This window comes from Bufo bufo, chromosome 8 (genome assembly GCF_905171765.1).
Source record: "Bufo bufo chromosome 8, aBufBuf1.1, whole genome shotgun sequence".
NCBI classification, from domain to species: Eukaryota; Metazoa; Chordata; class Amphibia; order Anura; family Bufonidae; genus Bufo; species Bufo bufo.
The window spans coordinates 187,416,218-187,442,832 of record NC_053396.1 but is presented as its reverse complement, the minus strand read 5'-3'; the positions used below and the strand labels follow the sequence as shown (position 1 = coordinate 187,442,832).

Sequence of the window (26,615 nt, the reverse complement as noted above, 5' to 3'; positions counted from 1 at the left end):
GTGCACTGAGACTGCATAAAATGGCCGCCGCCGCCCATCTAACTAACAGACGGATAAAAGTTCTTTTTCTCTGTCACTGGGCTCAGGGCAGGGTAAAAAGATTGTGCACTGCACCGACACAACAAAATCTATGTAGATCGCTGAGTTCAAGTGGAGTTCTGATCACAGTTTCTTTCCTATTCTCTCCCTCACAGCAGCAGCATCCTCTCCCTACACTAAGCACAGCAGAGTGACGTGCAGCGCTACGTGACTCCAGCCTATATAGAGGCTGGGTCACATGCTGCACTGGCCAATCACAGCCATGCCATTTGTAGGCATGGCTGTGATGGCTTCTAAGGTCACACAGTTAAACGCTTGTTGATTGGCTGCTCTGGAGCCTTTCAAAAAGCGCCAATAAATTGCCGAACCCGAACCCAAACTTTTACAGAATTGTTCGGGTTCGGGTCCGGTGTCCAAAAATCCTAAAGTTCGGTATGAACCCGAACTTTACAGTTTGGGTTCGTTCAAGCATAGTTATAACATTAAATTAATCCTGCTTATTTTGCCAGCATTTGCAACATACCATATTATGCAATAGAGCTGTAACTCTACACCTGTTCTCGATGATCACATGTTCACTGGACTGTTGCCCTTTACCTGGTCATATAAATATACAGAAGGACATAGTGCAGACAGAGCTGCAATCACTAGTATACAGAATGGCTCTGAACATTGCTTCGACACTTCTCCTGGCTACAGGACTCACTCTCTTAATTTATCTCATTAAATGGTGGACCAGAGTCAAACTCAAGAACCTACCCCCAGGACCTACACCTCTACCAGGCTTGGGGAATATCCTTCAGATCAGCACCTCAGAACTACCACAGTCTTTAGTCAAGGTGTGTACTGTAATACCTGTAAACTTACTTGAAATGTTAACCTAACTAGGACCCTGGTTCCATAGCAATCCCTATCATAAAACTGTTGTCAAAATAGCTCCCAAATCAGGGTGATCTAGTAATATACAGGGAAAGCCTTAGAGAATTCATATCACTTACAGCCGTTCTTCAGGTCCATTATCATATACAGGTTATTTTATGAAAATATGTGTCTGCAACCATACGGTAGCTTATATTCTGAGGACAAACTCTTAAAGAAAGGGGGTCATTAGATGCCCTCACTGCTGTCCAGTTGTGTTATGGGATTGATGCTGCCTAAAAAGGTGATCCTGATTAGTGATGAGCGGCAGGGGCTATATTAGAATTCACGATATTTCACAAATATTTTGTAGAATATTCGTCATATATTCGTGAATTTCGAATTTCAATATTTTATTGAATGCGATAAATCGGCAATGTAAAAATTGCGTAATGCAATTTCGTAATGCAAAATAGAAGCGTAGATCACTTTGGTTACATTTTTCAAGCTGCTATAAGTTTCCTGAGACTGGAGAAAATAGTTGGCACGGCAGAACATTAGAATAGCGTTATATGCAGATAGAGTCCAGTGCTCCAATATATTTGCGATTGCGCTAATCAGCAGTGATTAGAATATTTTTTCGCACTACGTGCAACTTCACATTTTAGCAGGTCTGACTACAGATTACTGATTGGTGCACTAAGTATTGTTGTGATTACTTGACATTGCTTCCTTCTCATTTGCCCATAAACAAGAAGCAGAGCGGAATCATGTGTTCAGATGGAAAAAAAATGCAAAATATTCGATATAACAAATATTTAGCACTATATTCTAAATATTCGCGAATTCTCAAAGTGGCGATATTCGCAATAAAAATTCGCTATTCGAATATTTTTGCTCAACACTAATCCTGATGTTAAAGGGTTTCTACCACTTTGTTTCACATAATTAGCTGTCAGACTCTAGCGATCCGCTAGTGTCTGCTCTCCCAAACAATCCTAATATAACTGTTTATTGTCCTGCCGTTTCGCTAAAAATCGAACTTATATAGATATGCTAATGAGCCTCTAGGTGCTATGGGGGCGTCATTAGCACCTAGAGGCTCGGTCTACCTTCACAAACTGCCGCCGCCCAGCGCGTCCCTCCAGCCCGCCCATCTCTTCCGGAATGCGATCAAGCGCCGTGCGAGCGTCTGTATTCGGCGCATGCGCAGTGAATGTCTGACCGCTTCCCTGCACAGACATCTCCACTGCGCCTGTTCCTCGGAGCACTATGACGTCATCGGCGCAGGCGCAGTGGAGATGTCTGAGCAGGGAAGCGGTCAGACATTCACTGCGCATGCGCCGAATACAGACGCTCACAGGGAGGATCGCATTCCGGAGTAGATGGGCGGGCTGGAGGGACGCGCTGGGCGGCGGCAGTTTGTGAAGGTAGACCGAGCCTCTAGGTGCTAATGACGCCCCCATAGCACCTAGAGGCTCATTAGCATATCTATATAAGTTCGATTTTTAGCGAAACGGCAGGACAATAAACAGTTATATTAGGATTGTTTGGGAGAGCAGACACTAGCGGATCGCTAGAGTCTGACAGCTAATTATGTGAAAACGAAGTGATAGAAACCCTTTAAATGTATGTTAGAGAAATGATGTACAGAATATGTCAATATGTGCACAAATATTATTTGTGAAGAATTGAAGGGGTTGTGCAACAGTTTTGTTACAAGGATCTCTTGCCAATAAGCTGATCACAGGAGTTTTTCACAATCAGCTGTTAACCATGGAAACAAACCGGCAAATGCTCAATGTGTCTGCTGCACCTCCGCAGGATAAATTAAGAATTACATGATGTCCATTGAAATTAATAGGTTGAATTAATGCATGAGTTTGTTGGGTCCTCCAGAGAGGTGTTCTGTGTAGTTGTTCTCAATTCTGGCTACTAAAAAAGACATGTTCCTCCTCTCTAAGTATACAGATCCTGCTCAGACCTGTATGGAAAAAGCCAGTGTTAAGCCTCATTCACATGTCAGTGTTTTAGTCAGTGATTTCCATCAGTGACTGTGAGCCAAAACCAGAAGTCGAGCTACACAGACATAAGTTATAAGGGATAGATCTACGCCTGTTCTGTGTTTAGAGTCACACCTGATTTTGGCTCACAATCACTGACCAAACACTGACGTGTGGATGAAGCATTACTCATTTAAAGTTTTGTTTATATCTCTCCAGTTGAGTGAGAAGTATGGACCTGTCTATACCCTCTACATAGCCAACCTACCAATGATAGTACTGATTGGGTATGATGCTGTGAAGGAAGCATTGGTGGACCGCAGTGATGCATTTAGTGACAGGGGAGACATTGGAGCAGGAGAAATTTTCACTAAGGATTTTGGTAAGTATATATTGTAAATGACCAAAATAACAATGTCTTAATTTTTGTTGTTTGTATCTGATTTACTTTAAACTTCTCTACACAAACCATTTTAACAAACATTTGTAATAATTGACAAATAGGGTATAATTTAAAATATATATGCAGTGAAAGTATATTTATCTCAGTTCACATCACAAAAATAGGAGTACTGTAGGTGGCAAGGCTTATTCCATTACAGAAGTCCCGCATAAAGTACTGTAAACTTATCGCCAGTCCAAATTTGCCCCATTTTCAGGATTAATTTATGAATAATTAAAACAACCAGAAGCGCTGAATGGAACCATACAAAGGGGAGTACAGCTGTCACATCTCATGGACATTTGGATGCTCTGCAAACATCAGAGCAATGGGAGCGCACAGCATCTCTGTACACACTGATGCCGTGCGCTCCAGCAGCGAAAGGGTCTCCAGCAGGAATCCTGTGCCCTGGAGAGCTGGCAGAGCCATGACCTGTGACCACCAGCCTCACACACGGCACATCATAAGGAGGACTAATGACAGCACATCCTAAGGCTGGCAGACACACACTACACACTTGGAAAGTCGGTGCAGCGCTGGTAGATCACTGCAAACACAATCCTCGTATTTTTATGAATAGAAATGAATAATTCGATTTTTAATGATGAATAATTAAAAAAACTGAGGCGCTGAACTGAACCATAGAAAGTACCATACAGAACTGTAAATGACCGATCTCACCACTTCATCCCCTGAGCAAATAATTGAATGCTAGTAGAAAGGGGATTAAAAGGTTAATCGACAGGAGGCCAGTGGGGCGCTGCTGAACTTTTTATAGCTGGAGCGCTCAATACAGAATATTCAGCCAATCACATTCTAGTTCCCACGGTCATGGGAACCAATCAGAAGCCGGTTCTCTGGCAATCCAGCTTAATTGGTGATGACAGCTTGTCAAAATAATTATGTCATATTGGTTAACAAGGTATTTAACCTTAATTTCCGTGAGAACCGGCCTGTGATTGGTTCCCATGACCGTGGGAACTAGAATGTGTTATTAGGATATAGAGATGCTGCCATTTTTTAAAAATATTAATTAAATACAATGACATTAGGTGTTGAGCAGCGCCCAACTGGCCTCCTGTCGATTAACCTTTTAATCCCCTTTCTACTAGCATTCAATTATTTGCTCAGGGGATGAAGTGGTGAGATCGGTCATTTACAGTTTATTTCAGAGCCCCAGTAAAGTACATTTTTCAGTAGTAAAATGTAATATATATATATGTGTATATACATGTGTGCATATATGTGTATATATGTGTGTGTGTCTGTGTATACATGCATGTATGTATATATATGTTTGTGCGTGTATATAAATTTATCTATACAGGGAGTGCAGAATTATTAGGCAAGTTGTATTTTTGAGGATTAATTTTATTATTGAACAACAACCATGTTCTCAATGAACCCAAAAAACTCATTAATATCAAAGCTGAATATTTTTGGAAGTAGTTTTTAGTTTGTTTTTAGTTTTAGCTATTTTAGGGGGATATCTGTGTGTGCAGGTGACTATTACTGTGCATAATTATTAGGCAACTTAACAAAAAACAAATATATACCCATTTCAATTATTTATTTTTACCAGTGAAACCAATATAACATCTCAACATTCACAAATATACATTTCTGACATTCAAAAACAAAACAAAAACAAATCAGTGACCAATATAGCCACCTTTCTTTGCAAGGACACTCAAAAGCCTGCCATCCATGGATTCTGTCAGTGTTTTGATCTGTTCACTATCAACATTGCGTGCAGCAGCAACCACAGCCTCCCAGACACTGTTCAGAGAGGTGTACTGTTTTCCCTCCTTGTAAATCTCACATTTGATGATGGACCACAGGTTCTCAATGGGGTTCAGATCAGGTGAACAAGGAGGCCATGTCATTAGATTTTCTTCTTTTATACCCTTTCTTGCCAGCCACGCTGTGGAGTACTTGGACGCGTGTGATGGAGCATTGTCCTGCATGAAAATCATGTTTTTCTTGAAGGATGCAGACTTCTTCCTGTACCACTGCTTGAAGAAGGTGTCTTCCAGAAACTGGCAGTAGAACTGGGAGTTGAGCTTGACTCCATTCTCAACCCGAAAAGGCCCCACAAGCTCATCTTTGATGATACCAGCCCAAACCAGTACTCCACCTCCACCTTGCTGGCGTCTGAGTCGGACTGGAGCTCTCTGCCCTTTACCAATCCAGCCACGGGCCCATCCATCTGGCCCATCAAGACTCACTCTCATTTCATCAGTCCATAAAACCTTAGAAAAATCAGTCTTGAGATATTTCTTGGCCCAGTCTTGACGTTTCAGCTTGTGTGTCTTGTTCAGTGGTGGTCGTCTTTCAGCCTTTCTTACCTTGGCCATGTCTCTGAGTATTGCACACCTTGTGCTTTTGGGCACTCCATTGATGTTGCAGCTCTGAAATATGGCCAAACTGGTGGCAAGTGGCATCTTGGCAGCTGCACGCTTGACTTTTCTCAGTTCATGGGCAGTTATTTTGCGCCTTGGTTTTTCCACACGCTTCTTGCGACCCTGTTGACTATTTTGAATGAAACGCTTGATTGTTCGATGATCACGCTTCAGAAGCTTTGCAATTTTAAGAGTGCTGCATCCCTCTGCAAGATATCTCACTATTTTTGACTTTTCTGAGCCTGTCAAGTCCTTCTTTTGACCCATTTTGCCAAAGGAAAGGAAGTTGCCTAATAATTATGCACACCTAATATAGGGTGTTGATGTCATTAGACCACACCCCTTCTCATTACAGAGATGCACATCACCTAATATGCTTAATTGGTAGTAGGCTTTCGAGCCTATACAGCTTGGAGTAAGACAACATGCATAAAGAGGATGATGTGGTCAAAATACTCATTTGCCTAATAATTCTGCACGCAGTGTATATATATTGTGGGGATCCGCTCTGGTAGGCAGTGGTAGCGAGTGCAGTATAGAGGCATCACAGACCGGTCTTGGTGTAAACCACAAGGCTTTGTTTATTCACACGGTGCATATTTGTGAAAAGATGGTGCAGTTCATAGGGAGGGTGGTCACACACAGCAAAATAATAGTTCAAACACAGCAAGTCCCTGCTGCAGGCTACTTGAGGCCTGTTTCAGTCACATAAAGCAAAGTCTATTTAAAGCCAGGAGTAATGTCACCTTTTCTCCTTGGTGAAGTAAGTCCATGGGTCCGGCTCCTAGCCACAGGACATGGATCCCTCCTGGAATCAGCTGCGGGTCCCTGCACACTCCTTTACAGGCCTCAGCACGCAGCCCAGCTCACCTCCACTCCTCACTCTCACAGCCAGAGAACACAGAAGCTACACACTGTGCACCACACCCTTGTTGCTGGTCAGGTTTTAACCCTTCCCTGCAAAACCTGGCCTGGACCGTGGGGAGACAGGCACCCGCCCGCATATCTGCCTGCTCCCAATAAGAGCCGGCCCGGATCCATTGTTAACAGCGTAACCGCTGCAAAAAATGCACTTTTCCGGCTCTTACTCCAGCGGGGCCAGGACCCCCGCTGGCACGTACCTCCCGTTTACCACCACCCCAGGTACTCTCCTACATATCCCCCCCCCTTTGTTCAACCCTGCAGGGTTGCACACCCTGTTCAATCCTGAGAGGTTGGACACACGTACAACAGTGTACCCGGGACAGGGCATCGGCATTCCCCTGTAAGCGGCCCGCCCTGTGTTCGACACTGAACTTAAAATTCTGGAGGGATAAGAACCATCTGGTGACCCGGGCACTCCCCTCCTTGGCCCGGCTCATCCACTGAAGAGGGGAATGGTCGGTCACCAGACGGAACCTTCTCCCTAACAGATAGTACCTAAGGGACTCGAGGGCCCACTTAATGGCCAGGCATTCTCTCTCTACCACGCTGTACCTGGTTTCCGCTGGGGTGAGTTTGCGACTCAGGAAGACAACAGGGTGTTCCTCCCCACTGATTTCCTGAGAGAGTACTGCCCCTAGGCCCACTCCAGAGGCGTCCGTCTGAACGACAAATTCCCGTGTGAAGTCTGGTGTCACCAAAACCGGGGACCCACACAGAGCCGACTTCAAACGGGAGAACGCCTCTCCCGCCTGCTCATCCCAGCGGACCATCACAGTCTTCCTCCCCTTTAAAAGTCTTGTCAATGGGGCCGCCACTGTGGCAAAGTTGGGGATAAAGCGCCTGTAATATCCTATCATCCCTAGGAACGAACGTACTTGCTTGGTGGTAAGAGGTCTGGGCCAGCTCTTGATCGCCTCAACCTTGTCTACCTGGGGTTTGACAACTCCCCGCCCAATCACGTATCCCAGGTACCGGACCTCCTCGAACCCGATCGAACATTTTTTTGGGTTGGCCGTCAGTCCGGCTTTTCTAAGTGAATCGACTACGGCCTGTACCTTGGGCAGGTGACTCTCCCAGTCCTGGCTAAACACGATGATGTCGTCCAGATATGCTGAAGCATATGGACGATGGGGCCGTAGGATGACGTCCATCAATCGCTGGAAGGTAGCTGGAGCGCCATGTAGGCCAAAGGGCAAAACTTGGTACTGAAATAACCCCTCGGGGGTGACAAAGGCAGTCTTCTCCTTTGCCGCCTCCGTGAGAGGCACCTGCCAATATCCTTTTGTGAGGTCGAGGACCGAGAAATAGCGAGCTTTCCCTAGACGTTCTATGAGCTCGTCTACCCGGGGCATGGGGTAGGCATCGAATTGACACTTCGTTGAGCTTTCTAAAGTCATTGCAGAAGCGCAGAGTACCGTCAGGTTTTGGGATGAGGACTATGGGGCTGGCCCACTCGTTCCTTGACTCCTCAATCACCCCTAACCTCAACATCGACCTTACTTCTTCTGAAATGGCCTGTCGCCGGGCCTCCGGTACACGATACGGCTTTAACCGTACCCTGACGTGGGGCTCGGTGACGATGTCATGTCGGACTACCGAAGTTCGACCAGGAAGCTCAGAGAACACGTCCCTATTTCGACTCACCAACTCTTTGGCTTCCTGAGCTTGTTTGGTCGACAGACCACCCGCTATCTTTACCGCGGAGGTGCCCTCCGGGACCTCGGGTGGAGCTGGGATCTTCCCCGCAGACAAGACAGTGCTTGGGCCGTCCCCAATGAGACACTCCCTATCTCTCCACGATTTCAGTAAATTTACATGATATACCTGTTCTGGCTTCCGCCGGCCTGGCTGGGATATCTTGTAATTCACTGGCCCTACCTTCTCTTTCACCTCGTAGGGACCTTGCCACCGTGCCAAAAACTTACTGTCAATGGTGGGGACTAGCACCAGTACCCGGTCACCCGGGTTAAATGTCCGGACCTGGGCACTCCGGTTGTATACCCGGCTCTGTGCCAGTTGGGCGGCCTCCATGTGTTCCCGGACGATTGGTAGGACTGTCTCGATACGGTCCTGCATCTTTTCTATATGCTCTATAATACTCTTGTGTGGGGTGGGCTGTTGCTCCCACGCCTCTTTAGCGATGTCCAGCAACCCCCTTGGCCGTCGACCGTACAATAGCTCGAAGGGCGAGAATCCCGTAGAGGCCTGGGGCACTTCTCGCACTGCGAACAATACGTACGGCAGCAACAAGTCCCAATCCTTTCCGTCTTTGGCTACGGTTCTTTTAAGCATAGTTTTTAGGGTTTTGTTAAAGCGCTCCACTAGTCCGTCGGTTTGAGGATGGTATACGGACGTGTGTAACCGTTTAACCCCTAAAAGCTTGCAGAGCTCCCTCGTCACCTTAGACATGAAGGGTGTCCCCTGGTCGGTCAGGATCTCTTTTGGAATCCCCACTCTTGCGAACATACCCATGAGTTCTTTAGCTATGAGCTTAGCTGAAGTATGACGTAGTGGGATCGCTTCAGGATATCTGGTGGCATAGTCTAAGACCACCAAGATATGCTGGTGCCCTCTGGCCGACTTGTTTATGGGGCCTACCAGATCCATCCCTATTCTTTCGAAGGGGACCTCAATGATGGGCATGGGTACTAGGGGACTGCGATAGTGGGGCTGGGGGCTCGTCATCTGACACACTGGACAGGATTGGCAAAACCTTTTGACCTCCTCATAAACCCCGGGCCAATAGAACCTTTGCAGAATCCGCTCTTGGGTTTTTTTACGCCCAAATGTCCTCCCAGCACGTGGGAGTGGGCCAAGTCCAGTACCACATGGCGGTATGGCTGGGGTACCACCAGCTGCTCCACTACCTCGTGCTGCACTTTGTCCACCCTATACAGCAGGTCCTGGTTAAAAGCCAAATGGGGAAACACGGAGTCGGCCCCTGGGTGCTGAGCCACCCCATTTACCACTGTCACTCCTTCCCTTGCCCGCAATAATGTCGGATCCTGGAGCTGGGCGGTCCCGAACGTGTCACGGGATACCTCCAGGTCCGGGATGGACGGGGTTTCCACGGATTCGCCTGCCAACACCTCTAGGGGAAACCTATCGGGATGACACTCTACAGGTGATGTGGTGACCCCTACGGCTGGTATCCCCGCATCGGGATCCTCGGGCACTGGGCCAGATTGTCGTCTGTCCCTAAGGGAAGGCATATCGCTCTTCCATAGAGTCCAGAATAAAGGAAAATCCCTTCCCAGTATGGCGGCATAAGGGATTTGGCGTCCCACTCCGACGACATGCTGCACCTCTTTGCCCAACACGGACATGGTAACCCTAGCAGTGGGGTACTCCCAGCGATCCCCATGGACACAGACAATGGACAGGGTTTGCTTCTCTGGGAGTGTCTCAGACACTAAGGACTCATGCACTAGGGTTACCAGGCTCCCAGAGTCCAGCAAAGCATTAATCGGATGCCCATCGACCAAGACTTGGCACAGAGGTGGCATATCGGCGTCCGGCCAGGCATCTGCGGTACATACAGGCCGGGCAAAGAAAGAGGACCGGCGAGCGAACCCGCAGTCCATGGGTTCAGGTGTTTGAGGACAGTTCGCTGCCCTATGTCCCAGGCCGTGGCAGTGCCAACATTGAATCCCCGTGGTCCCTCCCCGGTCTCTCTTCCCTGGAGTAGGACTAGCCTTCCCCCCCCCTTTGTGGTTGGGTCCCTTTTTCCGGATCCCTAGCCTGAGAGGGAGCCTGACGGGATTCCCGTACCTGCGTTGAGTCCCGCACCAAGTCCTGGGTCGCCACATACCTCTTGACTAGGCTTACTAACTGATCTAGGTTGCCGGGGTCTCCCTGACCAACCCAGCGCTGTATGGTCCTTGGCAGGGTCCGCACCAAACGATCGACCACCACCCGTTCCACCATCTGCGAGGGGCTCAATGTCTCAGGCTGCAGCCATTTTTTTACTAGGTGTAACAGGTCATAGGCCTGGGACCGAGCAGGCCGGGACTCAGAGAAGGCCCACTGGTAGACTCGATGTGCACGCACATAGGTATTAACCCCAAGACGAGCCAACACCTCCCCCTTCAGCCTCTTATAGCTCTTGGCTTCCTCCTGACTGAGGTCGAAGTAGGCCTTTTGTGCGTCTCCCACTAAAAATGGTGCTAATACTTCGGCCCACTGTTCTGCAGGTAACCTTTCCTGTTCCGCAGTGCGTTCGAAGACCATCAGGAACGCCTCGATATCATCCTCGGGGCCCATCTTTCTTAACGCTGAGCGCACCTTATCCCGGGCAGCAGGTAGGACTGCGGTTCCCCCTGGGACGGCTTGTTGTTGTAACACACGCATGGACTCCTGCATAGTCGCCAGTTGCTGGGCCAGTAGACTATTCAACTGCCGCTGGTCTCTCAGGGCTTCCTCATGTCTCCGAGTAGCCTCCTCATTACTTTGCACCAAGTGTCTAATGGCTTCCTCCATCTTATCTGGAGCCACAAAACTTGCCGGCTTAATATATGACATACAGTTCAAACAACACAATTTTTCGGCCTCACTGCTGTTTGCCCGCTGAAGCCACCAATTGTGGGGATCCGCTCTGGTAGGCAGTGGTAGCGAGTGCAGTATAGAGGCATCACAGACCGGTCTTGGTGTAAACCACAAGGCTTTGTTTATTCACACGGTGCATATTTGTGAAAAGACGGTGCAGTTCATAGGGAGGGTGGTCACACACAGCAAAATAATAGTTCAAACACAGCAAGTCCCTGCTGCAGGCTACTTGAGGCCTGTTTCAGTCACATAAAGCAAAGTCTATTTAAAGCCAGGAGTAATGTCACCTTTTCTCCTTGGTGAAGTAAGTCCATGGGTCCGGCTCCTAGCCACAGGACATGGATCCCTCCTGGATTCAGCTGCGGGTCCCTGCACACTCCTTTACAGGCCTCAGCACGCAGCCCAGCTCACCTCCACTCCTCACTCTCACAGCCAGAGAACACAGAAGCTACACACTGTGCACCACACCCTTGTTGCTGGTCAGGTTTTAACCCTTCCCTGTAAAACCTGGCCTGGACCGTGGGGAGACAGGCACCCGCCCGCATATCTGCCTGCTCCCAATAAGAGCCGGCCCGGATCCATTGTTAACAGCGTAACCGCTGCAAAAAATGCACTTTTCCGGCTCTTACTCCAGCGGGGCCAGGACCCCCGCTGGCACGTACCTCCCGTTTACCACCACCCCAGGTACTCTCCTACAATATTTATATATTTATATATATATATATATATATATATTATAATTATATTATTATTATTTATATTATAATATAACTTGTAATATATTTTTATATTTGCAAAAAATGCATTGCTAGTTATCAATAATATCAGTTTTTTTGCAAGTCATGCATTGCGATTGGTAGTGGAACTATGTATATACACAATATACTGCTGCACTGGATATAAATATAACATAAAACACTTCTGAGGACTTAAGCTTATATTAGAAAATCGAATGTTAGTCAGTTCCTGTAAAGAGCCTTTGTTCTGCTAAAGAAAGTACTGTATGCACTACTCCCTTTTTTGCAACCTTAATGTATCGCATTGACCACTGCGTGCTTCCACTCCATTAGCTGAGATTAGCTTATACTGCTATATTAACCCTATCTTCTGACAGTAATTCCAGCCGCGGCTGTTTACTAATTCCCTATATACCTATCCACTATTCACACACCGATTCTAACTTGCCCTAAGCTGCTTCGCTAGCTACAATGAAACTCCTTGCTGCAAAACGGTCTAAAAGTTAAGCGCTACACTGTAACACCCCTCCCGACATGTTTCGACACTGTGTGGCTTCGTCAGGGGAAGTAGGGTACTAGTAGGAGTGGAAGCACGCAGTGGTCAGTGCGATACATTAAGGTTGCAAGTACATACAAAAGGATCGACTAATGGTGTACTTTGCAGTATTATACGTCAGGTGAACAGCTGATATGTGTGTAGGGCTCGCAAAGCTGGCCACGCACAGATAGACTGCTGGGCTGATCGAATATAGTAAAATACCCATATCCCTGCCAGACTCAATTTTGGCACAGTACGATAATGCAATATATCTATCCTCACCAACTATTGACATCAACCTGTCTGCCACAGAAATATAAATATAACACCTGAATAGGTGTCTATAATTACTTAATAAGGGGACAGGATCCCTTGGTTGCCGCTGGTAATTACTAGCAGCTACTAGTTCAGTAGATATAAAACCCCGCTGCACACTGACAATTTTAAACATACAAACCGGATTCCAAAAAAGTTGGGACACTATACAAATCGTGAATAAAAACTGAATGCAATGATGTGGAGGTGCCAACTTCTAATATTTTATTCAGAATAGAACATAAATCACGGAACAAAAGTTTAAACTGAGAAAATGTACCATTTTAAGGGAAAAATATGTTGAATCAGAATTTCATGGTGTCAACAAATCCCCAAAAAGTTGGGACAAGGCCATTTTCACCACTGTGTGGCATCTCCCCTTCTTCTTACAACACTCAACAGACGTCTGGGGACCGAGGAGACCAGTTTCTCAAGTTTAGAAATAGGAATGTTCTCCCATTCTTGTCTAATACAGGCCTCTAACTGTTCAATCATTTTGGGCCTTCTTTGTTGCACCTTCCTCTTTATGATGCGCCAAATGTTCTCTATAGGTGAAAGATCTGGACTGCAGACTGGCCATTTCAGTACCCGGATCCTTCTCCTACGCAGCCATGATGTTGTGATTGATGCAGAATGTGGTCTGGCATTATCTTGTTGAAAAATGCAGGGTCTTCCCTGAAAGAGATGACGTCTGGATGGGAGCATATGTTGTTCTAGAACCTGAATATATTTTTCTGCATTGATGGTGCCTTTCCAGACATGCAAGCTGCCCATGCCACACGCACTCATGCAACCCCATACCATCAGAGATGCAGGCTTCTGAACTGAGCATTGATAACAACTTGGGTTGTCCTTGTCTTCTTTGGTCCGGATGACATGGCGTCCCAGATTTCCAAAAAGAACTTCGAATCGTGACTCATCTGACCACAGAACAGTCTTCCATTTTGCCACACTCCATTTTAAATGATCCCTGGCCCAGTGAAAACGCCTGAGCTTGTGGATCTTGCTTAGAAATGGCTTCTTCTTTGCACTGTAGAGTTTCAGCTGGCAACGTCGGATGGCACGGTGGATTGTGTTCACTGACAATGGTTTCTGGAAGTATTCTTGAGCCCATTCTGTGATTTCCTTTACAGTAGCATTCCTGTTTGTGGTGCAGGGTCGTTTAAGGGCCCGGAGATCACGGGCATCCAGTATGGTTTACGGCCTTGACCCTTACGCACAGAGATTGTTCCAGATTCTCTGAATCTTCGGATGATGTTATGCACAGTTGATGATGATAGATGCAAAGTCTTTGCAATTTTTCGCTGGGTAACACCTTTCTGATATTGCTCCACTATCTTTCTGCGCAACATTATGGGAATTGGTGATCCTCTACCCATCTTGGCTTCTGAGAGACACTGCCACTCTGAGAAGCTCTTTTTATACCCAATCATGTTGCCAATTGACCTAATTAGTGTTAATTGGTCTTCCAGCTCTTCGTTATGCTCAAATTTACTTTTTCCAGCCTCTTATTGCTACTTGTCCCAACTTTTTGGGGATTTGTTGACACCGTGAAAATTGGAATCAACGTATTTTTCCTTTAAAATGATAAATTTACTCGGATTAAACATTTGATCTGTCATCTACGTTCTATTACAAATAAAATATTGACATTTGCCATCTCCACATCATTGCATTCAGTTTTTATTCACAATTTGTTTAGTGTCCCAACTTTTTTGGAATCCGGTTTGTATTTTTTTCTATTACACTTATGTTTTAAGAATGATGAAATAAAGATATATATTTTAATATTAGATAGAGACTCCTAAAGGGATTTGGTTTGGTCTATTGACCGTGGTATACATTGTTTACTGTATATGGTGTTATATGGTGTTACTTTACACCCTACCCCCCACTCTTAGTATGGCTACAATAGGATCTAAGGCCCCTTTCACACGGGCAAAGAGGGGCTGGAGGGGTTAAAAATAGGGCTGGAGGGGTTAAAACTTGTTCGCACAGCCCGGCTTCTCTTCTGTCTGTTACCATGGTGATGGATCATGTGATGGACCATGTGATGAGCGTAGTGACGTCACCACGGGTCCTTTTCCTGTGCACAGCAAAGAAGAAGACAGAAGAGAAGCCGGTCTGCGTGAACAAGTGGATTAAGGTGAGTTAATTATTATTATTTTTTTTTAACCCCTCCAGCCCTATTGTACTATGCATTCTGTATTAAGAATGCTATTATTTTCCCTTATAACCATGTTAAAAGGGAAAACAATAATGATCGGGTCTCCATCCCGATCGTTCGTCTCCTAGAAACCGTGCGTGAAAATCGCACCACATCCGCACTTGCTTGCGGATGCTTGCGATTTTCACGCAACCCCATTCATTTCTATGGGGCCTGCGTTGCTTGGAAAACGCACAAAGAGGAGCATGCTGCGATTTTCGCGCAACGCACAAGTGATGAAAATCACTGCTTATCTGCACAGCCCCATAGAAATGAATGGGTCCGGATTCAATGCGGGTGCAATGCATTCACCTCACGCATTGCAGCCGCGCGGAAATCTCGCCCGTGTGAAAGGGGCCTTACAAGTGGAGTACATGTTAATTAACTAAAATAAGGAAAATAGCTAAAATAATGACCAGCAATAAAAAATAGCAATGAATAAAAAATAGCAATACATTTAAAATACTGATAGATCCAGGAGCATACACAAACAAATAAATTTATATCCCATAAATATCATAGTTTATGTAGCAGCACCTGAGTTAGATAGTATTCCAATTCACAGAGGGGAATAAGACAAGTTCAGTTCACTTCTCTATTCTAATATAATTGTAGCAGCATAGAATAGGAGAATAGAGAATATATATATATGTATCCAAGTTCACAGCAATTTGTTGCAGTATAGACAAGGTGGCAGTAGTTGGTAAGTAACTATCAATGTCAGCGCTTCAATCTTTTAATGGAATTTGCCATATAACAGAGACAGCAGGCAGTTAGTGAAGGACCTATTTATGGGATATTAATTTATTTGTATGTGTATGCTCCTGGATCTATCACTATTTTATATGTATTGCTATTTTTTATTCATTGTTATTTTTTATTGCTGGTCATTATTTTAACTATTGTCCTGATTTTAGTTAATAAACATGTACTCCACTTGTAAGTGTTGCCTGCTACTATTTATTTATTTATTTATTTACAACTAGATTGGGTGAGTCTTTTAGCAGTGCACCTATCCATTATTACTCCTGGTTGAGCAACCCAATATTTTTATATGTGAAAAACTTGCATTCATTTTTAAATTATTATTTTTGCATTTTTCCTATTTACGTACATTTACATATATTTTATTGATTTATTTATATAAGGACCAGTCAGAAAAGAAAATGGCAGTCTACATTTTTTGGGAGGCAGAGATACTGTCCTTTTTTTTATTTATTTACCCTGGATGTTCTGGAGCGTCCCCCTGACTTCCTGTCATAAGGCCCATTAACCCTTTCATCCCCTTGCTTCCATTACAGTTCTACAGTACCTCGCGCTGAGCGGCAGTATAACCAGAAGCGCAGTAAAAGGTACCAGCAGTGAAAGGGTCTCCAGCAGGAAAATAACCTGCACTTTCAGCCATCTGCAGACAATACCCCCCTTCCCCCAAACAGAGAGTTCCTTTTGTCTCCGGGCTTTCAGTGAATGGGAGGGCAGGGCATCAGTGTGTAGAAAGATAACGTGCAATCTAATTCACAGACAGCAAGATCCCTGTAGGGGGGAGGGGGATGCAACCCTATTCAGAGCCCCAGTAAAGTTCATTTGATATACATGTATGCATATATGTGTATATATGTGTGTGTGTGTCTGTGTATGCATGTATCTATATATATATATATATATATATATATATATACAGTACAGACCAAAAGTTTGGACACACCTTCTCATTCAAAGAGTTTTCTTTATTTTCATGACTATGAAGGCATCAAAACTATGAATTAACACATGTGGAATTATATACATAACAAACAAGTGTGAAACAACTGAAAATATGTCATATTCTAGGGTCTTCAAAGTAGCCACCTTTTGCTTTGATTACTGCTTTGCACACTCTTGGCATTCTCTTGATGAGCTTCAAGAGGTAGTCCCCTGAAATGGTTTTCACTTTACAGGTGTGCCCTGTCAGGTTTAATAAGTGGGATTTCTTGCATTATAAATGGGGTTGGGACCATCAGTTGCGTTGAGGAGAAGTCAGGTGGATACACAGCTGATAGTCCTACTGAATAGACTGTTAGAATTTGTATTATGGCAAGAAAAAAGCAGCTAAGTAAAGAAAAACGAGTGGCCATCATTACTTTAACCCCTTAAGGACACAGCCTTTTTACACCTTAGGACCAGGCCATTTTTTGAAAATCTGACCAGAGTCCCTTTAAGTGCTGATAACTTTAAAACGCTTTGACTTATCCAGGCCGTTCTGAGATTGTTTTTTCGTCACATATTGTACTTCATGACACTGGTAAAATGGAGTAAAAAAAAAAATTTTTTTTTTGCACCAAAAAATACCTAATTTAACAAAAATTTGAAAAAAATTTGCAAATTTCAAAGTTTCAGTTTCTCTACTTCTGTAATACATAGTAATAACCCCAAAAATTGTGATGACTTTACATTCCCCATATGTCTACTTCATGTTTGAATTGTTTTGGGAATGATATTTTATTTTTTGGGGATGTTATAAGGCTTAGAAGTTTAGAAGCAAATCTTGAAATTTTTCCGAAATTTACAAAAACTCAATTTCTAGGGACCAGTTCAGGTCTCAAGTCACTTTTCGAGGCTTACATTATAGAAACCACCCAAAAATGACCCCATCTAAGAAACTACACCCCTCAAGGTATTCAAAACTGATTTTGCATACGTTGTTAACCCTTTAGGTGTTGCACAAGAGTTATTGGCAAATAGGGAGGAAATTTGAGAATTTCATTTTTTTGTCTAATTTTTCATTTTAACCCATTTTTTCCACTAACAAACCAAGGGTTAACAGCCAAACAAAACTGTATCTTTATTGCCCTGACTCTGCCATTTACAGAAACACCCAATATGTGGCCGTAAACTACTGTACGGCCACACAGCGGGGCGTAGAGTGAAAGGTGCGCCGTTTGGTTTTTGGAAGGCTGATTTTTATGGACTGGTTTATTTACACCATGTCCCATTTGAAGCCCCCTGATGCACCCCTAGAGGAGAAACTCCCTAAAAGTGACCCCATCTAAGAAACTACACCCCTCAAGGTATTCAAAACTGATTTTACATACGTCGTTAACCCTTTAGGTGTTGCACAAGAGTTATTGGCAAATGGCGATGAAATTTGAGAATTTCATTTTTTTGCCTAATTTTCCATTTTAACCCATTTTTTCCACTAACAAAGCAAGGGTTAACAGCCAAACAAGACTGTATCTTTATTGCCCTGACTCTGCTGTTTACAGAAACACCCCATATGTGTCCGTAAACTACTGTACGGGCACACAGCGGGGCGTAGAGTGAAAGGTGCGCCGTTTGGTTTTTGGAAGGCTGATTTTGCTGGACTGTTTTTTTGGCACCATGTCCCATTTGAAGCCCCCCTGATGCACCCCTAGATTATAAACTCCATAAAAGTAACCCCATCTAAGAAACTACACCCCTCAAGGTATTCAAAACTGATTTTACAAACTTTGTTAACCCTTTAGGTGTTGCACAAGATTTAATGGAAAATAGAGATACAATTTCAAAATTTCACTTTTTTGGCAGATTTTCCATTTTAATATTTTTTTCCAGTTACAAAGCAAGGGTTAACAGCCAAACAAAACTCATTATTTATGGCCCTAATTCTGTAGTTTACAGAAACACCCCATATGTGGCCGTAAACTACTGTACGGGCACACGGCAGGGCGCAGAAGGAAAGGAATGCCATACGGTTTTTGGAAGCCAGATTTTGCTGGACTGGTTTTTTGACACCATGTCCCATTTGAAGCCCCCCTGATGCACCCCTAGATTATAAACTCCATAAAAGTGACCCCATCTAAGAAACTACACCCCTGAAGGTATTCAAAACTGATTTTACAAACTTTGTTAACCCTTTAGGTGTTCCACAAGATTTAATGGAAAATAGAGATACAATTTCAAAATTTCACTTTTTTGGCAGATTTTCCATTTTAATATTTTTTTCCAGTTACAAAGCAAGGGTTAACAGCCAAACAAAACTCATTATTTATGGCCCTAATTCTGTAGTTTACAGAAACACCCCATATGTGGCCGTAAACTACTGTACGGGCACACGGCAGGGCGCAGAAGGAAAGGAATGCCATACGGTTTTTGGAAGGCAGGTTTTGCTGGACAGTTTTTTTTTACACCATGTCCCATTTGAAGCCCCCCTGATGCACCCCTAGAGTAGAAACTCCAAAAAAGTGACCCCATTTTAGAAACTACGGGATAGGTTGGCAGTTTTGTTGGTACTAGTTTAGGGTACATATGATTTTTGGTTGTTCTATATTACACTTTTTGTGCGGCAAGGTAACAAGAAATAGCTTTTTTGGCACCGTTTTTTTTTTTGTTATTTACAACATTCATCTGACAGGTTAGATCATGTGGTAATTTTATAGAGCAGGTTGTCACGGACGAGGCGATACCTAATATGTATACAATTTTTTTTATTTATGTAAGTTTTACACAATGATTTCATTTTTAAAACAAAAAAAATGTTTTAGTGTCTCCATAGTCTAAGAGCCATAGTTTTTTCAGTTTTTGGGCGATTATCTTAAGTAGGGTCTCATTTTTTGAGGGATGAGATGACGGTTTGATTGGCATCTATTTTGGGGTGCATATGACTTTTTGATTGCTTGCTATTACACTTTTTGTGACGTAAGATGACAAAAAATGGCTTTTTTTACACCGTTTTTATTTTTATTTTTTTACGGTGGTCATCTGAGGGGTTAGATCATGTGATATTTTTATAGAGCCGGGCGATACGGACGCGGCGATACCTAATATGTATACTTTTTTTTTATTTATGTAAGTTTTACACAATGATTTCATTTTTGAAACAAAAAAAATCTTGTTTTAGTGTTTCCATAGTCTAAGAGCCATAGTTTTTTCAGTTTTTGGGCGATTATCTTGGGTAGGGTATGATTTTTGCGGGATGAGATGACGGTTTGATTGTTACAATTTTGGCGTACATGCGACTTTTTTGATCACTTTTATTACCTTTTTTGGGAAGTAAGGTGGGCAAAATTTCAATTTCATCATAGTTTTTTATTTTTTATTTTTATGGTGTTCACCGTTCGGGTAAAGTAACATGACCGTTTTATAGATCAGGTCGTTATGGACGCGGCGATACCAAACATGTGTAGGGAATTTTATTTTTTTCATTTTTTATCAGTGATAAATGTGTTTTTTGATTTTTACTTTTTTTTCACTTTTATTCACTTTTTTTGACCCAGACCCACTTGGTTCTTGAAGATCCAGTGGGTCTGATGTCTGTATAATACAGTACAGTACAATATATATTGTACTGCACTGTATTTTACTTACACTGAACAGATCTATGCTTTTAGCACAGATCTGTTCAGCACCATGGACAGCAGGACGTCTGAGAGGCGTCCTGTTGCCATGGGAACCTTCCCCGTCTGCTCAGAACTTCGCAGACGGGGAAGGGTAAGGAGGGGATCTCTCGGGGGGCTGTCTGGGGGCTCTCTCCCTCTCCATCGGGGGGCTGCAAAGGCACAGCAGCCCCCCGATGGGAGAGGGAGGGAGCTCCCTGCGCTGTTAACCTTTTCCATACAGCGGTCCGTACGGACCGCTGTATGGAAAGGGTTAAACGGCTGACATCGCATCGCAGATGTCAGCCGTTTATACCAGGGTGCCAGCAATGTGCTGGCACCCTGGTATACCCACTAGAAACCAGCGATTATACAAGGGGAGGCGGGCGGGGGATCGCGATCCCGCCTGCCGCACCGCCCGCCTCCCGCACCGCCCACACCGCCCGCAACCCTCCCCCTGCACCTCCCGCCACCATAAAATCATTCGGGGGTGCAGGGGGGGTGAATAAAACGTTTTTTTAGGCATATAAAGTTTCTGATCCCAGCGGGCAGGGACCGCGGGGACCAGAAACTGCAGAAATCGCAGCAAACCGCAGGTCTGAATTGACCTGCGGTTTGCCGCGTTCGCCGACATGGGGGGGTCACGGGACCCCCCCGCGCATTTAGCCTAGATGCCTGCTCAATGATTTGAGCAGGCACCGGGTTCCGATCACTGCCAGCCGCACGGCAGTGATCGAAAATACACAGGGCGTACATGTACGCCCTGTGTCCTTAAGTACCAGGGCACAAGGGCGTACCTGTACGCCCTATGTCCTTAAGAGGTTAAGAAATGAAGGTCAGTCAGTCAGCCGAAAAACTGGGAAAACTTTGAAAGTAAGGGCTATTTGACCATGAAAGAGAGTGATGGAGTGCTGCGCCAGATGACCTGGCCTCCACAGTCACCGGACCTGAACCCAATCGAGATGGTTTGGGGTGAGCTGGACCGCAGAGTGAAGGCAAAAGGGCCAACAAGTGCTAAGCATCTCTGGGAACTCCTTCAAGACTGTTGGAAGACCATTTCAGGGGACTACCTCTTGAAGCTCATCAAGAGAATGCCAAGAGTGTGCAAAGCAGTAATCAAAGCAAAAGGTGGCTACTTTGAAGAACCTAGAATATGACATATTTTCAGTTGTTTCACACTTGTTTGTTATGTATATAATTCCACATGTGTTAATTCATAGTTTTGATGCCTTCATAGTCATGAAAATAAAGAAAACTCTTTGAATGAGAAGGTGTGTCCAAACTTTTGGTCTGTACTGTATATATATATATATATATATATATATTCTTGTATTAGCATTTTCCCCTGTCCCCTATATTTATTTTAGGGGACAATAAACGTAATCCATCCCTGACAAATGTACCTCACTATTAAAGTAATGTGGCCTGTTGTTTCTAACCAAATACTGTAAATCATGGAAATACAGTAGTCCCCAAAATTAAAAAACAACCAAAAAACTGAACAAATATAAAAGGGGTGGATTTTATTGGTGACCAATAACAATATTTAATATGAATATAGATATTTTATTTAGAAATGTAGATAGTAGCAAATGCAAAGTGCTTTCATTTCCATATACTGTATTTATTTTCATTTTATAACACATTTAAATTTTAAGGATTTAATGTTGAGGTGCCATCGCCTGGCTTCTGTATAGTGTCGGGATAACTACGGGCTGTATCAGGAGCCGGATAGCGATATTAACTTTAACTCAACACCGCCATCTACTGGCATTGGTGCGTATTGATAGACTGGAGGAGATAAAATCGCGTTTAGTTAGTAACGAATTGCGAAATAAGGGAGCGGTAGCGATGACACATCTGTAGCACTATATTCAAAATATTCACAAATTCTCAAAGTGGCGATATTCGAAATAAAAATTAGCTTTTCAAATATTCGCGCTCAACACTAACTATTAGGCTGGGTTCACACTTGAGCGTTTTACAGCGCGTTCAAACGCGCTGTAAAACGCTCAACACATGAAAACCAATGCTTCCCTATGGCCCTGGTTCTCACTTGAGCGTTTTACAGCGCTGAAAAACGCTCTGTAAAACGCCCTACGCTCAAACAAGTACTTGAGCTTCTTTGGGGCGTTTTGACGCGCGTTTGTGGCCATAGGACATTGCAGTCAATCACACAAACGCGCGTCAAACGCGCGTTTACTATTGCAAAAAACGCGCATAAAAAACACGCGTCAAAAACGCGCGTTAAACGCGCATATCAAAGACGCTCAGGTCTGAACCCAGCCTTAGTACCAATCACCTCCACCATTTAACTTTTTGCTTTCATAATTAATGCTGGCTTTGTTCCTAGTAGCCGATTCTCTGCTCACTCTTCCTTCTCCTGCCTGCTAATCACCATGTGGCATACGTGTACTTCTTTTAATGCTGTCTTCAATGTACTCTACATGAGTTTTCTACAGCTTAAGGTGACCCAAAGGGTCTTTACACGCACACATAGGGGGTGATTTACAAACAGATATTTGCCACTTTTTGGCATATATCTGTTGCAGAGTTATTTGCGCCTCAATCTGCGACTTTACCCCGGCTCACACCGGGTCTAAAAAAGAGGGCATGGCGTGGGTGGGTAAGGGGGCGGACTGGCAGGTCCGTCTCATTTATTATTTTCTACGCCTGTTTTAGGTGTAGAAAATGGTCTAAATCTACGCCAGCAAGGTGGTGTATAAGCCTAAGTTATGTATGAGTACAGCGCCGCTACATAACTTAGACGCATAGACTGCTAGTGCAAGTGGTATTAAGAACGGCATCAAAAACATCGGTCTTAATAAATTACCCCAATAATATCCATCAATAATGATACAATTAGTCGGTACATGTTAGGATAACTTTAATGTTGCTTCCAACAATATATCATTCATACATTTATATCACAGTACAATACCTATTAACCCCTAGTGACCAGCCGGTTTTGGGCCTTACTGACCAAGCGTTTTTCTTCCTTTTTTCATCGTTGCGTTCCAAGAGCTAGAATTTTTTATTTTTTTCCCGTCTATATAGATTTATGAGGGCTTGTTGTAGTTTTGTAATGGTTTCATTTTTGGGTACACAAACCTTTCTGACCAACTTTTATTAACTCTTTCTGAGAGGAAGACGGGAAAAACAGCAATAGTGCCACTAAGTTTTTATGTTACAAATTTTACGGCGTTTATTTTTTGGTATAAATAACATAATATCTTTATTCTTTGGATCAGAGATACCAAATACATATTGTTTTTTTTTTTTTTTACTACTTTTGTTCAATAATACCTCTTTTTTAAAAGGAATAAAATCTTTTTGCATTGCTGCTTCCAAAGACCCATAACTTTTTTTTTTATTATTTCTATGGAATTGTGTGAGGGCTTTGTTTTTGCGGGATGACTTGTAGTTTTCATTGCTATCATTTTGGAGTAAATGACACTTTTTGATCGCTTGTTATTAAGTTTTTTCAGTGGCAACCAAGTATAAATGAGCAATTCTGTCATTTTTTTTATTTCTTTTTACGGCGTTCACCATAGGGGATAATTTACATGATATTTTATGTCGATTGTGATGGATGCGGGGATGCCAAACATGTGGGGGAGGTTTTTTTTCATTTAAAAATGTATTTTCAATGGAAAAAAGCATATTTTTATTTTTACTGGAGTTTTTTTTATTTAATAAATATGTATTTTTGCAACTTTTTTTTTACCACTTAAACGTCCCATAAGGGGACTATAACAGACAACATTCTGATTGATTTTACAATGCAATGCACTTTTTCTATAGTGCATTGCATTTTAATGTGAGCGCCAGAGAGACACAGCCTGCTGGAAAATATTCAAGGCTGGTTTGGGGCCTACATCAGACCCCAGCCAGCCTTTACACACATCGTCACCCTGCGATCGCTTTTGCAGGGTGCCGATGGGAGACAGAGGGAGTTCGCTCCCTCTGTCAGCGCTTTACATGCAGCGGGCACCATTGCCCACGGCATGTAACGCGTCAAACAGCCCAGATTGGCATTCCAGCCGATCCAGGCTGTTAAATCAGGTCAGCGGCTCTCATGTGATAGCCAGCTTTCTGCTCCCTTCTTAGACTGGGCTGCCATAAAAAAGTTGCGGCCCCGCGAAAGGCCCCTTAGTGACCACCGTAAAAAGGCACATGGGAGGTAACTAAAAAGTTAAAGTGCATTAACGTATCATACAGTGAGAGTAATCTGCAAAATTCATCACATCCTATACCAAGGCATATCAGTAGTGTTGAGCAAAGCGCACTTCAGATCACAGATCCAAAGTTGCTTCGTTCAAAACTTTGTTTGAATACTGTACTTCGTCTCCGTAGTCAGTAGTCAAATGTATGGGATTCGCGGAAGTGAAATTCATTTTACAACTTGAAAACCATTTAAAAACTGCAATGCGAGGTAGGCTTTGGTACCAAGGTTCTAGTCATCTTTGGATTGCAGTTTTAAAATGGTTTTCAAGTTGTAAAATCGAATGCTGTAATTCTTCAACAAATTCTCGTAAAACTTCGAACTTAGCAAATTTAACCTCCCTGAAGCCCATACATTTGAATGCTGTAAGGAGACAGATCTCTGCACAGCATTCAAATAAAGTTTTGAATGAAGTGACTTTGGATCTATGATCCGAAGCGTGCTTTGCATAACACTACATATCACACCAAACTGGCGATCTGCTGGTGCCTGCACAACATTTCCCATGGTCAGGTTCCCACTATGGATAACAATATGTTGCTGTTTTTACAACAAAGCACCTATGGTTTTATAATCCTTGACAAACTCTTTAAAGGGCTTTTCCAGTTGCTACAGGTTAACTTATCTACTGGAAAGGAAATAACTAAATGATTTATGGGAATCTGACCACTGGGACCCCTTCTAATCCCAATAAAAAAGTTTTAATTCCCCCGTCCTAATGGAGGAGCCAGTTAACCAGGTGCTCTGCCACTCTATTCATTCTCTATGGCACTACCATAGATAGCCCAGCACTGCAATTGGCGATCTCTGACAGTCCCTTACATAATGAATGGAGCAGAAGGCCATGGGTTTGACTGTCTGCTCCATTAAGATGGAGGAATGGGAACCCCATTCTCTGGGTTGGTGGTGGTCCCAGTGGTCAGGCCCTTACTGATCAATTAGTTAACAGCTCACCAGTAAAAACAAAAGGAAAAGTTTGTTGCAACCAGAATGCCCCTTTAAAAGCTTGCTTTAATTTACAGGGGTCATTGCAAGCAATGGAGAAAGGTGGAAAATTATTCGCAGATTTTCGCTGACAACTTTGAGAAATTTTGGAATGGGAAAGAGAAGCATTGAAGAAAGAATCCAAGAAGAAGCCCAACGTCTTGCTGATAAATTTATGAAGGAAAAGGGTGAATTTCTAAATTATTTGTCTTATACTTTCAGGCCACCATAAATATTAGTTTGCTTTTGGACAACAGCCCTCTCTTCTTTACTTAATTTCCCATGAACACATTTGGCTTGTGTGGAACAAATGATCGGGAATGTTAATAATCACTTGATTGATCTTTTAAGGTCTGTAATTTGGACACTGCCCTATACATATTAGATCAATGACTGAACGCCTTTGTACAGTTAACTTTAATATGATATTGGTGACCTGCTGTAGTGAGATCGCCAAACATACAACACCATACTGTGCAGTAATCCATACCATGGTCCACATTTTTCCAGTGTTAGAATTATACTATATAGTCAAAGCAATGTCTGACCACCTCTTTATATTTACTAACAGATACCCCATTTGACCCAACATATATTCTACGACTCGCTGTTTCCAATGTCATTTGCTCCATTGTGTTTGGTGAAAGATTTGACTATGAAGACAAAAAATTCTTGACTCTCTTGTCCTGTCTTCATGAAATTTTCCAACTGTTCAACAGCCGCTCAGGGCAGGTAAGTATCACGACTTACATAAACATTATGTACTTTAGGTGAAATGTTAACATGAATGCAGAACTATTATAGGTTGTATGGAGCGAAGCTAAGCATTGTTAGTGGAATTTGGTCTGAAGATAAAGAAAACTTTGATTCAAAACAAATCCAAATTTTCTCTCTCTTCGTGGTAACAAATCAGTTTTTCCTAAAATGGTGGCTGAAAATGTTAAAAAGCGAAACTAAGTGTAGAGGAGACAAGGCCGGGAACGCATAATCACCCATAATGTCCTGTAGCCAGCCAATTCACAGATAGCCATCCCCTATGATGTCACAGCCCTATAAAACCCTAATTC

The 26,615-nt window shown here is 43.4% G+C and overlaps 1 protein-coding gene across 1 annotated transcript in view; it reads left to right on the top strand.

Annotated features, from left to right (window-relative positions):
* Window positions 1-675: 675 nt before the first annotated feature.
* The window catches only part of LOC121009414 (cytochrome P450 2G1-like), a 71,069-nt gene continuing 45,129 nt past the window's right edge, over window positions 676-26,615 (top strand). Inside the window, exons 1-4 of the mRNA XM_040442521.1 lie at window positions 676-878; window positions 3,120-3,282; window positions 25,587-25,736; window positions 26,120-26,280. Coding sequence (XP_040298455.1) covers window positions 699-878; window positions 3,120-3,282; window positions 25,587-25,736; window positions 26,120-26,280 — 654 coding nt within the window. The 5' untranslated portion in view covers window positions 676-698. The remainder of the gene's footprint in view (window positions 879-3,119; window positions 3,283-25,586; window positions 25,737-26,119; window positions 26,281-26,615) is intronic.